The sequence below is a fragment of the Myotis yumanensis genome, unplaced genomic scaffold (genome assembly GCF_028538775.1).
Source record: "Myotis yumanensis isolate MYYU_CA2020_CCGP unplaced genomic scaffold, mMyoYum1.0.hap1 SCAF_3, whole genome shotgun sequence".
NCBI classification, from domain to species: domain Eukaryota; kingdom Metazoa; phylum Chordata; class Mammalia; order Chiroptera; family Vespertilionidae; genus Myotis; species Myotis yumanensis.
In genome coordinates, this window is record NW_027223754.1 from 145,246,669 (window position 1) to 145,259,653 (window position 12,985).

Sequence of the window (12,985 nt, forward strand, 5' to 3'; positions counted from 1 at the left end):
GGAAGTGTGCTGGAGGCAGCTGATCGATGTTTCTCTCTCATCGATGTTTCTAACTCTCTATCTCTCTCCCTTCCTCTCTGTAAACAATCAATAAAATATATTTTAAAAAAAACAAAAAAAAAACTAGTAATGCATATTTGAAAGAATAAAAGAGTTTAACATGAAGAACAACAAATCTGGAGAACTCACACTATCTAATTTAAAGATACAGTAGAAAGCTATTCTTATAAAGACAGATATTGATGAAAGGAGAAATACAGAGATCAGTGGAACAGAGTCCAGATACGGAGCCATGGTCACTTGATTTTTGACATATGTGCCAAGATTATTCAATGAAGGATAATCTTTTCAAGAAAACAGTATTGGAACTGGATAGTAATATGTAAAAAATAAACCTCAACTTATACCTCTCACCATATGCTAAATTAACAAAAAATGAATTATAGACCTAAATGTAAAACATAAAACAAAGTTTCTAAAAGAAAACATAGGAGGAAATCTCTATAGGAGAAAATCTTTGTGACTTTGAATTTGGCAAAGATTTCTCATATAAGACCCAAAAACCAGAAATCATAGGAGTAACTAATAAATCAGACCTCATTAAAATTTAGAACTTCTGCTCTTTAAGAGACACAATTAAGAAAAATGAGCCCTGACTGGTTTGGCTCAGTGGATAGAGCGTCGGCCTGCGGACTCAAGGGTCCCGGGTTCGATTCCAGTCAAGGGCATGTACCTTGGTTGCAGGCACATCCCCAGTGGGGGGTATGCAGGAGGCAGCTGATCGATGTTTCTAACTCTCTATCCCTCTCCCTTCCTCTCTGTAAAAAATCAATAAAATATATTTAAAAAAAAAAGAAAAGAAAAATGAAAATACAAGACATAGACAGGAGTAAATAACTGCAAAATACATATCCAAAAAGATAAGAAAAGAACGATGGAATCCTCAAAACAGAACAAGAGTTCTTAAATTTGAGTCAAGACACTGCTCTTGAACAATGGTTTCCAAATTGAAGTGAGAACAATCCACTGAGATGAAATTAGAAAACATTACAAATACTAACTTCTACTTAGCTTTCCTCAACCTTTAAAATGATCTATTTATGTGTTTTATAATGTACAAAATATATTCATACTTGTGTATGTTCTGTATTTTTAAATAAACATATGGGGAATGTTCAAAATTTTCTATGAAGACATGTGATTGAAACATTTATAAGCCAGATCTAGAGCGTGGTACTCAAAGTACAGTCTAAGGGAGGACCAGCATGACCAATTGGGTTAGAAATGAGAAGCTCAGACCCCACCAGATCCATTTTAACAAGATCCCCAAGGGATTGGTATATACGGCAGTGCTTCTCAAATTTTAGAGTGCATCAGAATCATACGGAGGGATTGTTAAAACACAGATTCTGGGCACCACCTCCTTAGATTTTGATTCAGTAGATTTGGGGTAGGGCCCAAGAATTTGCAGCATTTCTAACACAGTCTCAAGTGATGCTGCTGCTGCTGCTGCTAAGGGCACTTCACTTAGAAAATTATTACTCTAGAACAGTTATGAATGACTTTCAGGTATTCATAGAATTGAAATTTACTCCAAAGTTTGTGTACATGTACATTTTTCTGCAGAGAAAAACCAGTTTCATCAAATTCTCAAAAGAGTTTGATGTTCATAAGTTCAAGGAATATAAATTAGCAAAATCATTTCAATCCATTATTCCATAGACTTGAGTTTTCCAAAATATGTATTTTATTAGGGATAGATATGAGAAATGACTTTCAGGGTATATATAAATAAACATTTTCCTTTCTCTCTTTAAGCAACTTTTTAATAATAGAAAATTTCAAACGTATACATAAAATTGGAAAGAACAGCATAATGAAAATCCATATGTCCATCACACAATTTCATTCATACCTGGCAAGCATCCTTACCATTATTTTGAATCAAATCCCATATACATAATTTTTAAAATATATTTTATTGATTTTTTACAGAGAGGAAGGGAGAGGGATAGAGAGTTAGAAACATCGATGAGAGAGAAACATCCATCAGCTGCCTCTTACACACCCCCTACTGGAGATGTGCCTGCAACCAACGTACATGCCCTTGACTGGAATCGAACCTGGACCCTTCAGTCCGCAGGCTGACACTCTATCCACTGAGCCAAACCAGTCAGGGCCCATATACATAATTTTATTTATAAATTATTCTAATATGATCTATAAAAGATAAGAACTCTTGTTAAAAAAAATAACTCTTGCCCTAGCTGGTTTGGCTCACTGGAGAGCGTTGGCTTGCAGACTGAAGGTTCCTGGGTTCGATTCCCATCAAGGGCAAACACCCGGGTTGCGGGCTCGTTGCCCAGTACGGGGTGTGCTGGAGGCAGCAGATCAATGATTCTCTCTCATCATTGATGTTTCTATCTCTCTTTCCCTTTCCCTTCTTCTCTGAAAAAAAAAAAAAAAAAAAAAATTAAACAAATAAAATCTCTTGCCCAACTGGTGTGGCTCAGTGGTTGAGCATCGACCTATGAACACGGAGGTCAGGGTTCAATTCTTGGTCAGGGCACATGCCCAGGTTGTGGGCTCGATCCCCAGTAGGAGGCAGCTGATCAGTGATTCTCACTCATTATTGATGTTTCTCTCTCTCTCTCTCCCTTTCTGAAATCAATAAAAATATATATAAAAAAGGAGTTAAAGAAAAATATTAAGTAAATAGTAGTAATGGAAGATGTGACAAATCATCAATGTGGTCATAAATGGAGATTGTAAAACATCACTTTAGAAATATTATGAATATTTTAAAAAGCCATTTCTAAATATACTAAATCTAAATATACCTACTTTTACAGAGGTCAAGAAAGAGTTCCTCAATTCCTTTGTTCTGTTTGGCTGATGTATGATAATGTTTTGCTCCCACAGATTCTGCATACCTTAAAAAAAATAATAATATCAATGACCAATGTAAAAAATATTTCTCATATTTTTGTCATGACGGCTATGTGAATTTTTTCATAGTACCAAGTTTAGTGACCTTTAATTAGCCCAGATTTAATAAAATTAAGACTATAGCCCTGGCCGGTGTGGCTCAGTTGGTTGGGCAGTTGGCCCATGTACTAAGAGGTTGCCAGTTCAATTCTAGTCAGGGCACACGGCTGGGTTTTGGGCTCGATCTCCTGTGGGGGGCATGCAGGAAGCAACCCAGGCAGCCGACTGATGTTCCACTCTCACATCTATGTTTCTCTTTCTCTCTCCCTCTCCCTTTCTCTCTCTCTAAAGATCAACTAAAATATATTTTAAAAATAATAAAATAAAAAAGATTATATATAGCTGGTTCATATCTCTGTACATTGAACCAAATTTTAAATGAGCACAAGTTAACAAGATTTAAAATTTTTATAAGTTAACTTGGAACCCAAATATCTTAAAAGTTTTTGTGACACACTGACTATTTGATCATGATAGTTTTCTTATGCATTACTTTATATTTTTTACTGAAATCATAAAGAGATGTGAGAGTGGATTATCTTTATATACAGTTGAAAGTCTAGAAATTACCAATGTTAACATACTTCACTGAATCCAACAGCTCAATCTATATTAAGACATTTGAGCATGCCTGGTGTAGCCCAGTGGTTGAGCATCAACTCATGAATCAGGAGGTCATGGTTCGATTCCTGGTCAGAGCACATGCTGGGGTTGCAGGCTTGATCCCCGGTGGGGAGCATACAGGAGGCAGCCAATCGATAATTCTCTCTCATCACTGATGTTTCTATCTCTCTCTCCCTTTCCCTCCTCTCTCTGAAATCAATATATACATATATAAAAGAAACATTAAAAAACCACAAACCAGACATTAGAGTAATACCTAAATGGTAAAGCACACTCCTAAAACGAAGACTTCTACTGGGGAGTGATTGTTGGGGGAGGAGGGGGTGTCATTGGGAGGATGGCAGGGATAACACTTACGATTCTGCTTCTTGAATGGACACATGTCTCTCCTTTTCCAAGTCTATTTTATTACCTAATTTGAAAAAGTAAATGCCAAACTTTAATATTAATTCATTATTATAACAAAATTAAGCCAATTCTAAATACACAATTACAACTTTAACCACCTGGAAAAGTAATACAAATCCCCATCAGACTTCTAAATATCTTAAAATTATAACCATAACCCTTATGACATGAGGGTTGATCATATATCTATCAAGATGAATGCCTCAACCTCCCTCAAATGGCTCAATGCATAGCATTCCTGAAGCTGTAATCTGTCAGAGAAAATATGGTCACTATTCCTTGTTTTACAGTATTACAGAGACTAAGATCACTAGGGAACCTAGGCATAAACCTATGTTTCTTAGCCAAGTGTAAATGGTCCCCAATCAACTTTAGAGTCCGTTAATAATTAAGCAAGGCTACCTTATTGTTCACAAAAATATATTAGGCTAGCCTCTTGGAATCTAAGAGTATTTTGGTTTCCTTGATGATATAAGCTGGATAAAGAAAAAATTGTATGGCTTTTTAAGCACTTCACCACCACAGAGGAGGAAACTACTCTTTTGTTTTAAAAACATGAGAGAACTTAATAAAGTATATGCACATTATAACCTAGAGAGTATTAGGCTAATTAAATAAGTCAGAAAGAGAAAGACAAATACCATATGATTTCACTTACTAGTATATGTGGAATCTAAACCACAAAATAATTGAACAAAAAAGAAACAAACTCACAGATACAGAGGAAAAAACCTCACAGACACAGAGAAAAAAACTGATGATTGCCAGATAGGTGGGGAGTTAGGGGGATGGGTGAAAAAGTGGAAGGGATTAAGATGTACAAATTGCCAATTATAAAATTAGTCACAGGGACATAAAGTACAGGATATGGAATATAGTCAATAATACTGTAATAACTATGTATAGTGTCAGATGGGTACTAGACCTATTGAAGTGATCACTTCTTAAATTATATAAATGTCTAATCACTATGTTGTACACCTGAAACTAATATATTTTATGTCAATGGTAACTGAAAAAAAATATATATATGTGCATATCACACACATTTAAAATTACTGAGCCCTCCTTAAACAAGGGAACCAAACTGAGATTATGATAAAAAGCCACCAGAACAAAAGTGAAGACACTGCAAAATGCAGATTCCTTATTAAATGCAGGATAGAAGTAGAAGTGAGTTGGCTGGATACACCAAGTGCTAAAGGTAATGGAAATAACAGATAGGAATGGGGAAAATACCCTAAGGAAGGACACTTCAAACAATATTTTCTTTTTTTCTATTATGACTTGGGGAGGGGGGTAGGAAACCTTGTAAATAAAGTTCTTTTTCTTAGGACCTTAGAAAACCTAGAGGAGCACTGAAGTAAAAGCATCTATTGAAAGATTCAATGCTTAGAACTGAGAAGCATAAGCGCAGAGGTTCAACATGTAAAGGACCTCAAATAATCTGAGCACCTAACTGTAAGCAACTGCAATCAACTACCTGACTCCATAGTCTAAGAATGAGAGGAAGGGAAGTAGTCTAAAGCTCAGTAGGTACCAACAAATTTAGTAATGAATTCTTCCCTCTTTGAACAGTTATTTGTCTACCTCAGCAGGAAGATACATATTAGTTCTGATTTCCTACATTAAACTTTTTCAATAAAAATTTTAATTTGCTGAATATTATAGCCAATATATTCATCAGTCACCAAAGAAAAGTTTTATTTATGTTATAAGAATGCAAAAAGCACCACCTAGTGGCCAGTGGTTCCAATAAACAAAGGCACAATATTCTGCCACTCTTAAAAAGGTAAAACAAGATTGCCTCCTAGAGGAAGCAAGACCTTTGTTCCAATTAACTAAAACCCTAGATGGGTTTTTTCCTAGATCTTTTTGCCCTCCCCCCTTATTTTTCCCCAAATTCCATCTGAATTATCAACATATATTTTTTAAAAATGAGAATAGAGTACTGCCTCAAGTGATTACTTGGGGGAAATTACTCAGTTTTATTATTTAGTAACGTTTTAAACTTAACTAACTTTAATAAACCCAGTTATTAAAATAGCTATGTTAATTACTTACTATTTTAAACAAAAGTTTTTAAATCCTTCTATGAAATAACTACTATTTCTTTGAACAATCAGTGTTCATAATGGATTGGGTAAGCACAGACTAAGTCACAGAAAACTGCCTGTTAGCAATGCATACCTTTCCAAAGCTGAAAACCTTTTTAGTTCCTATATTCTTTTAAAAGCAAGACAGTTAAAGGATTAGGCTTTAAGGCTCATGTCTGCTTTAATACGATGGCACAGCTAACAGGAAACTGTCTAATAGGCTTAAAACACCTGAAAACAAGGATAGAAACACCTACTTGAAAGTATAGTACTAGAAAGATTTTAAAAAATTGGCTAAAGCTACTGGAGGGAAAGGAAAAAAGCCACCTTGTTAAGAATAGTAAAAACTTTTTCTTTAAAAACACCTATTTGACTGAAGAGCAGAGGGCCTAAAAAGAGCTAGAACTATATTTTACTTAAATTGGATGGTATCTGGTCTAGTAATAAGAAGCTTTCAAAAGCCTTTTAAATCCGAAGAAAATTTGTTAAATCCAGGCTCATTTTATGGCTATAAGATTTCAGGCAAATTACTTAACGTCTCTTAGTCTCACTTTGTACAAATATAGTTAACAAACTTTGCAGGGCTGATGTGAAAATATGATATATGTACTAAGCTTAGCATACAGTACATGTTCAATAAAGAGTAGTTATTAACATTAGCCATATTCATTAAGGTGAATGATCATATGGAAAATCAATCTTGTTATGAGAGTTAAAGCCCATGATAGATACTTTCTACAACCACCCTGCTGGTTCCATCTAGCTAACTTAGTTAATCCAATGCTCTAGGAAATCTTCCCCTAACCCTTGACTCCCTAAATTTAGTTAGGTTTGCTTCTGAGCTATCACAGCACTCTGTAGTACTCCACCCTTCATAGCATTATCATAATATATAATTGCTTGTTTTTTCTCTCTCTCCTTACACAATAAACTATGAGAAAACAAAGGCATTATCTATTTTGTTTACTTATTCACTACACAATTCCCAAAGCCTGATACATAGTAAGCAATATATAATGTTGATTAAGAATATGGGCTTGCAAGAAACCAGAAACACCTATCAGAAAGGATATATGTAACCAGATGTTCATAGCAGCACAATTCACCATAGCTAAGATCTGGAAACAGCCTAAGTGCCCATCAGTAGATGAATGGATTAGAAAACTGTGGTACATCTACACGATGGAATACTATGCTGCTGTTAAAAAGAAGGAACTCCTACCATTTGCAACATCATGGATGGAACTGGAGAGCATAATGCTAAGTGAAACAAGCCAGTCAATGAAGGAAAAATACCACATGATCTCACTCATTCATGGATAATAAAGACCATTACAAACTTTTGAACAATAATAGATACAGAGGCAGAGCTGCCTCAAACTGATTGTCAAACTGCAGTGGGAAGGCCAGAGAGAGTTGGGGGGCAGGAGGGAGGGGAGTAAGAGATCAACCGAAGGACTTGTATGCATGCATATAAGCATAACTAATGGACATAAGACACTGGGGGGTAAGGGAAGGTAGGGGTTTGTCAAGGGCGGGGGGCGGGGGGGGAAAAAAGGACACTTATGTAATACCCTTTGTAATACTTTAAGCGAAAAATAAAAAAAAAATAAAAAAAAAAAAAAAAAAAAAAAAAAAGAATATGGGCTTGAAGTAACAGACAGATCCTACTTAAAATCTCAGGTCTACCTCCAACTAGCTATGTATTTTAGAAAGTATCAAGCTCTCCAAGTCCATTTCCTCAGGTGTAAAGTAGAAATGGCAACACTACCTCCCTTGCAGTATTGTCAGGAGGCATAAATGAAATAATAAATATGTAGTTCTTAGAAAAGTACCTGGCACTCAATAAATAACTTATCCTATATAATAAAGAGCGAATACGCAAATAGTCGTCACGCCCTCACGCCATAACGGCTCAGACACTCAACACTGGGGAAAGAGGAATGGGGACCAGCCAGGCACAAATGAGCTTGCGAGAGAGGAATGGGACCAGCCAGGCTGCAGCCCGGGAGAGGGACAAGCTACCGCCCCACAGTCCTGGGCACCTGTGGCTGCGGCCTGGGCGAAGCCGCCCACCCATAGTCCCCTGTGGCTACCGCTGGCCCAGGCGAAGCCAGCCCGGGTCCTGGGTGCCTGTGGCCAGCCAGAGGGAAAGAAGCCCGGGTCCCAGGTGCCTGTGACTGGCCGGAGGAGGGAATCCTGGGTCCTGGATGCGGGGCAAGGCAGAGGTGGTTAGGGGCGATCAGGCCAGCAGTGGAGCAGTTATGGGCGATCAGGCTGATAGGGGAGAAGTTAGAGGTGATCAGGCAGGCAGACAGGCAGAGGTGGTTAGGGGCGATCAGGCAGGCTAGCGGTTAGGAGCCAGCGGTCCCGGATTGCGAGAGGCAGTTGGACATCCCCTGAGGGGTCCCAGATTGGAGAGGGTGCAGTCTGGGTTGAGGGACTCCCCGCCCATGCACGAATTTCATGCACCAGGCCTCTAGTCATAATAAATATTTGGCACTGGCAGGTGTGGCTCAGTTGGTTGGGTGCTGTCCATGCATGGAAAGGTTGCTGGCTCAATTCGCGGTAAGGGCACATTCCTGAGTTTTAGGCTAGACCCCTGGTTGGGAGCATGCAAGAGACAGCCTATTGATGTTTTGCTCTCACATCTATGTTTCTCTCTCTCCCTCTCCCTTCATCTCTCTCTTTAAAAAAACATTTTAAAAGTAGTAAAATTAAAAATAATAAATATTTAACAAACATACAAATGTTAAGGGCAGACTAAAACCAAAATACTATCAAATAGAGCAAATAGGATGGTAATAATGGATTAATTAAAACCTAGCGGGGGGGAAAAAGTCTCTGCCAGTGAAGTATGAGGTTCTCTATTATTGGTTAACACATCAGAGGCTTAGATAAAGACCTAGAAGGCTCAGTATCTAATTTAATCTATTTAGAAACATAAGATAAGTTGAAATTCCTATTCTTAGGCTTAAATAACAATTATAGAAGAACAAGATGGGAAAAGACTGACAAAAGAGCAATATTTATAAAAAGGAATTCAGAGTTTTGTTATCTATAATCTATATAAAAGAGAACTGACCTGACATGGCTAAAAAGTGTATACATTCTTGGGCAATGTTGGTAGAAGGACAGTGAGGATTTAAAAAAATAGAGAGAGCCATATAAGTATACACTGGCTCAATAATGTTAGATTCTAGGGTTCATTTTAAGCGTAGGGGACACACTGATACATTGAAATAAACCCATAAAAAATAATTAGGATGATGAAAATGTTTGGAAGTTAGACCAATAAAAAGAAGTTGAAGACCCAGAATATAAGACTGTAAGTGAACTATCCAAACAGGCTTCAAAGGTTTGAAAGGTTGTCTTATGTTCAGGAAAAGGAACAAATATTTGTCCAATGCCTTCACTATCCTAATTGTTCTCCAAATCATATCTAATCTTCACAACAATCTTGTAAGGTATTATTATTTTGAATTTAGTAATAAAACAAAAGAACTACTTACTATTAATAAAACTACTGAGCTACTGGAATAAATAATAAATATGTAATTCTTAGAAAAGAACTACTACCGAGAATAGAATGAACATCACTAGGTGAAAAAAAAATAATGCAAATGTTCAATAGCAAAAGGATAAACTGTAGAATGTTCAACAGGATAAAGTATTAGATAGCAAAGAGAATAAAATGAACTACATCCATATACAAGAATGCAGAGAAATCTTGCAAACATAATATAAAGCCAAAGAAATCAGACACAAAAGAGTTCATTCTCTATGATTACACTTATATAAAATTAAAAAAACAAAAACAAAAAAACTAGTCCATGAAGTAAAAAGTTAAGATAGTGTTTGGCAGTAGGAGATGGTGAGGAGAAGGCAGCTGGGTAGTGAGGGGATGAGAAAGAAGCACAGGTGGGGCTTCTAAGGTACTGGTGATATGACTTCATTAACTGTGAAATTTTCCTTTTGTGATAAATAGGCTCTCCAAATTCTTCCAACTTTGAATTACAATTAAAATCCCATGTCACATTTGCCAATAGGAAAGAAAAGAGAGTGAGCTTTTTATACCAATCATTAATAAACAGTATATAACATTAAATATGAATATTTTACCCTATTGGAGTAGTAAGCTACCAGACACAATATTCCTAAACCTCCTTATAATATGAACATGAAGAATATACAGTTTACATTAATTGAGCTTAATATGCATAAGCTTATTTACCCAGTTTTTAAAAAATGTTACTTTATAACTTCATCAAGTAACAAGCTCTTGAGACTTCTTTGAGTATATATTAGCCATTTCTTTCTCTCTTCCAAGAGATAATCCCAATTCTAAATACTCAAATATTCATTTGTTAATAATCATAGCCACTTCTACCCCCACCAAGTCCCATATGCCACACAAAGCCAGGCCAAACACACTAATGACTAGCTGCAACTTTGGCCCCAAACTCCTATAAAGCCTACTATCTCAGTGTTCAGTTCTGAAACATTCCTGCCATCTAGCCTAACATGCAGCACCTATCCCTCCCACCCTCTCTCTAAGCATGCTCTCAGATGAGGATTTTAAAAAATGTATATAGTTAAATGTAGAGAATACGAAAACTAACTTAAGTAATTGGTTTTAATTTTAGTTCCTGAACTTATTTCTAAATAAAATCTTATGGTGAAAAGGTAAAAGTCAAATTGAAACAAGGCTGGGGACTTAAAAGCCTTACATGTTTAGCTTCCCATTTGTTCCCCAAGGCATTCCGTGAGGTACAGAGTTTGAATCTCCTAAAAGAGTAATTCCAAATACTAAATTATTCTAAAACATTATGCATTAAAAATGCCATTCTTCTTTTCTCATATAATTTTAAAATGAGAATTACTGGTTTACTATTCTTTATAAAGCATTAAGAAAACAAAGGAGATTTTTAAAAAGTAATGATGCTTACCAACTATACATAAACAGATTTCATTTCCCAACATTTTCCGCAATTCTTTGACCCAGTTTTTTACCTGTGTATATAAAAGAATTAATATTAAAACAAATTCTGTTACAAGACTATCATTACAACACTCCAAAATTCAACAATGTCAAAATACCTCAGAATTTGGCTAACAAGCCATATATTTAGTTGTTACCTGGAATGATTCACTGCAAGATCATTTATTGCCAGGTTATATTACAAACAACACACATACAAACATCCAATAGATATATTTCTCTCTGTCTCTACCTATAGGTACAGAGAGAAGTACCTCTTATTACAAATGTTCATAAACCTTCCATAGATTCAAGCAAAGCTATTCACCAGAGCAAAAGCATGTCAACTCCAGCCTCTGATAACAGGTACTTGCATAGAGCCACTTTGGACTTAAGAACACAAGAACTTAACCCAACTGGTTCTGAAATAGAGAGCATAGGACCTTCTGTGTCACACACTTAAAGGAAAAAGTATATATGGGCACCAAAAAGACTGGCAAAAGAAACTTTCATCCTTTAATATATGACAGGTTTTTTTCAACCTTGGCAACTATTGACATTTTGACTCAGATGATTCTCTGTTATGAGGGACTGTCCTGTGCAATATATGATGTTTAGCAGCAAACCTGGCCGCCTAAGCACTCTATGCCAGTATCACCCTCCAGTTGTAACAACCATAGATGTCTGCAGATATTTCCACCTGCTCCTGGAGAACCACTGGTACACAATGACTCTAGAAACAAACTGATACTTCATTATGGACATAGCAGTAAGCCCAGTTTGGAATAAACTAGAATTAAGAAAATTAAATCTTTTGAAGCCATGATTTTAATGATGTTGACTACAATAAAATAAGATTAAAAAACAAACAAACACCTGGATACCTCCTTTCATTTTTTGTAATGGAATTTATTCTGTATGCAATCAAATTACACAGAACTTATATACCTCCCCCAAAAATTGCACACATATCTATTTATAAGTTACAAATATTACATTAAATATATGGTAAGCATTTACTGTGCATCTGGTCCGATGGTAAAAATGTAACAGCACTATACTCCTATTCCCTGCAAGAATGTAGAGGAACCATGATCTCACTCATTTGTGGAATATAATGAACAACATAAACTGATGAACAAAAACAGATCCAGAGACAGAGGAGCATCAGTCAGACCATCAAACCTCAGAGGGAAGGTAGGGGAGGGTGGGGGTAAGGGGGAGAGATCAACCAAAGGACTTATATGCAAGCATATAGGCCTAACCAATGGACAGAGACAACAGGGGGGTGAGGGCATGAGTGGGGGGGGGGGGGCGATGGAGGGTAATGTGGGGATAAGGACACATATGTAATAACTTTACCAATAAAAAAAAATAAAAAATAGCTATACCAGCACTAGGTTATAGGAATTTTTAAGCTCCACTATAATCTTTTTTTTAAAAATATATATAATGTGTGTGCTCCCAGACCATGTGTGTGCACACCCTTCTGCAGAAGTAAAGATATTTGCCTGACAAAAAAAAAAAAAAAAAGAATGTGCAGGAACTAACTCTTTAGTAAACCCAAAATCTTTAAAAAAGCAAAGGTAATCAATATCAACACCTTGTCTCTGTAACAGCACTGAACCAGTTTTCTCAGAACAGCCCCATCTTTTTGCTTCATTCATGCGTATATAAAGTTTTCAGAAAAGCATTTAACTTCTGCCCCCTAGTGAAGAAAAATTTGATAGTACTGGTATAAAATGTCCATCCTCATCACTTCAAAGGAAACATGTCAGAATCCAATTATGTATTACTCTACATATATACTATATGTATACTATATGTATACTATACTTATAGTATCACAAATCTAACCAGTTAAAAAAAATTGTTATTCACCTCTAAT

General features: G+C 36.2%; 1 protein-coding gene across 1 annotated transcript in view; it reads right to left on the reverse strand.

Annotated features, from left to right (window-relative positions):
- The window catches only part of RAB21 (RAB21, member RAS oncogene family), a 47,115-nt gene that overhangs the window by 14,339 nt on the left and 19,791 nt on the right, over positions 1-12,985 (reverse strand). The window contains exons 4-6 of the mRNA XM_070409719.1: positions 11,066-11,129; positions 3,970-4,024; positions 2,845-2,933 (exon numbers count right to left, since the gene is read on the reverse strand). Coding sequence (XP_070265820.1) covers positions 2,845-2,933; positions 3,970-4,024; positions 11,066-11,129 — 208 coding nt within the window. The remainder of the gene's footprint in view (positions 1-2,844; positions 2,934-3,969; positions 4,025-11,065; positions 11,130-12,985) is intronic.